Source organism: Octopus bimaculoides, chromosome 30 (assembly GCF_001194135.2).
Source record: "Octopus bimaculoides isolate UCB-OBI-ISO-001 chromosome 30, ASM119413v2, whole genome shotgun sequence".
NCBI classification, from domain to species: domain Eukaryota; kingdom Metazoa; phylum Mollusca; class Cephalopoda; order Octopoda; family Octopodidae; genus Octopus; species Octopus bimaculoides.
The window spans coordinates 9,504,590-9,506,729 of NC_069010.1; the positions used below are offsets into that span (position 1 = coordinate 9,504,590).

Genomic DNA, 2,140 nt, shown 5'->3' on the forward strand with positions numbered 1-2,140 from the left:
GGACAAACACAGACACACAAACATACACACACACATACATATATATATATATATACATATATTCGACGGGCTTCTTTCAGTTTCCGTCTACCAAATCCACTCACAAGGCTTTGGTCGGCCCAAGGCTATAGTAGAAGACACTTGCCCAAGGTGCCACGCAGTGGGACTGAACCCGGAACCATGTGGTTGGTAAGCAAGCTACTTACCACACAGCCACTCCATATATAATATATAACATATACACACACATACAAAGAGATGAGACTTGCTTCTCTAAATGCCTTTTGATCCCTATGTCTGCTTGATGAAAATTGATCCAGGGCCAAACAAGAACATACATTCACACCCACACACCCACACAGACACCCCTCCACACACACACACAAAGACATGTCAACACATAAAGAGAAAATATAGACTATGTTCCGCTGTTTTATTCATAGATTGCATAGAATGGTGATCATATTGATTGCATAATATAATGGCGATTGTGATGGTGCTGATGATGATAATGACATTAACGAAATTAAAATAATAATAATAATAATAATAATGATAATAATAGTTGTAGTAATGGTAATAATAATGACGTCCAACCCATGCTACCATGGAAAGCGGACGTTAAACGATGATGATGATAATTATTGTTATAGTAATGATGATGAAGATGATGTTAATAATAATAATGATAATAATAATAATAATATAGAAAGGATTGAGGTAACTCCTCCTGAAGATGTAGAGTCAAAATTAAAAGAAGAGTGCCATTGTTATCTAGTGAACGATATTTCGACGTTTTGTGTGTCTTCAACAGGTCAAAAAATAAATTTGTCAATCTACTTCATTTTGGTTAATATAAAATAATAATAATAATAATAATAATAATTAATATTACCCACATCATAAGAATCTTATAAACCTTTCAGAAAACATGAAATTATTCGTTTTTGGCATTGCAGATATAATGCTGATGATGATGGTGACAATAATAATAATAATAATAATAATAATAATGATAATCCTTCCTACTACGGGCAGAAGGCCTGAAATTTGTGGGAGGGGCATAGTCGATTACATTGACCCCAGTACATAACTGGTACTTATTTCATTGTCCCTGAAAGGATAAAAGGCAAAGTTGACCTCAATGAAATTTGAACTCAGAATGCTAACAATCCTGCCAGCTCGTCACCTTTAATAACGGTAATTGTAATTAGGCAGCGAGCTGGCAGACTCGTTAGCAGGTTGGGAGAAATGCTTAGCGGTGTTTCGTCTGTCTTTACGTTCTGAGTTCAAATTCCGCCGAGGTTGTCTTTGCCTTTCATCCTTTCGGGGTCGATAAATTAAGTACCAGTTAATCTTCTAATCGACTGGCCCCACCTCTCCAAAAATTTCTGGCCTTGTGTCTAGAGTAGAAAAGAATAATAATAATAATAACAACAACAATAATAATAATAACAACAATAACACCAAAATAATGGTTTGCAATTTAAGTACAAGGCCCTGGATGTTGTGTAGAAGGTTTTTGCCATTATAAACCTGACTGGTTCTTTATTTTGTCAACCCCATAGGATGAAAAGCCGAGTTGATTTGAACGAATCTTGAACCCAAACAATGAAAATAAATTAATATCAAAAGAAGATAATTTCTTAAGGAACCAAAAAAAAAAAAATGAAAATGAACAAAGGAAAAAAATAAATATTGAAAACATATCCATCTTCCCAAAATCAGATAATAAATTAAAAGACATAATACCCTCCGACCAACCAGCCAGCCAGCCAGCCACTGAGCTGTGCTAATAATATTCAGTAGAGATAACACACCCAGTACGAAACACTGAGTATGAGAAACACCAATGGGAAGAGGCGCCGTGACACAATATCTATTTGGCTGACACTGTTCAGGGCGTGGTACTTGTTGCCGAAGGTTTTGATGTGGAAGTTTCTGGTACCCGATAAACAGTACCAGAACATCCTCAGGTACCAGTTCCAAGAACAGAAAGACAGTTTGGATTTCTTCTTCTTCTTTAGTTGAGTTCTTTGAATCAATACCTCTGAGATGACCATTTTCTCTTCTTCGCTCTCCTGTGGGAATAAAAAAGAAAGGAAGAAGAGTATAGAATATATATATATATAAATATATA

General features: G+C 35.4%; 1 protein-coding gene across 2 annotated transcripts in view; it reads right to left on the reverse strand.

Annotated features, from left to right (window-relative positions):
- Positions 1–6: 6 nt before the first annotated feature.
- Positions 7–2,140, reverse strand: part of LOC106883576 (gamma-aminobutyric acid receptor alpha-like) — a 29,179-nt gene continuing 27,045 nt past the window's right edge. For both annotated transcript variants that reach the window (XM_052978172.1, XM_052978171.1), the window contains one exon: positions 7–2,081. In XM_052978172.1, coding sequence (XP_052834132.1) covers positions 1,803–2,081 — 279 coding nt within the window. In that variant the 3' untranslated portion in view covers positions 7–1,802. The remainder of the gene's footprint in view (positions 2,082–2,140) is intronic.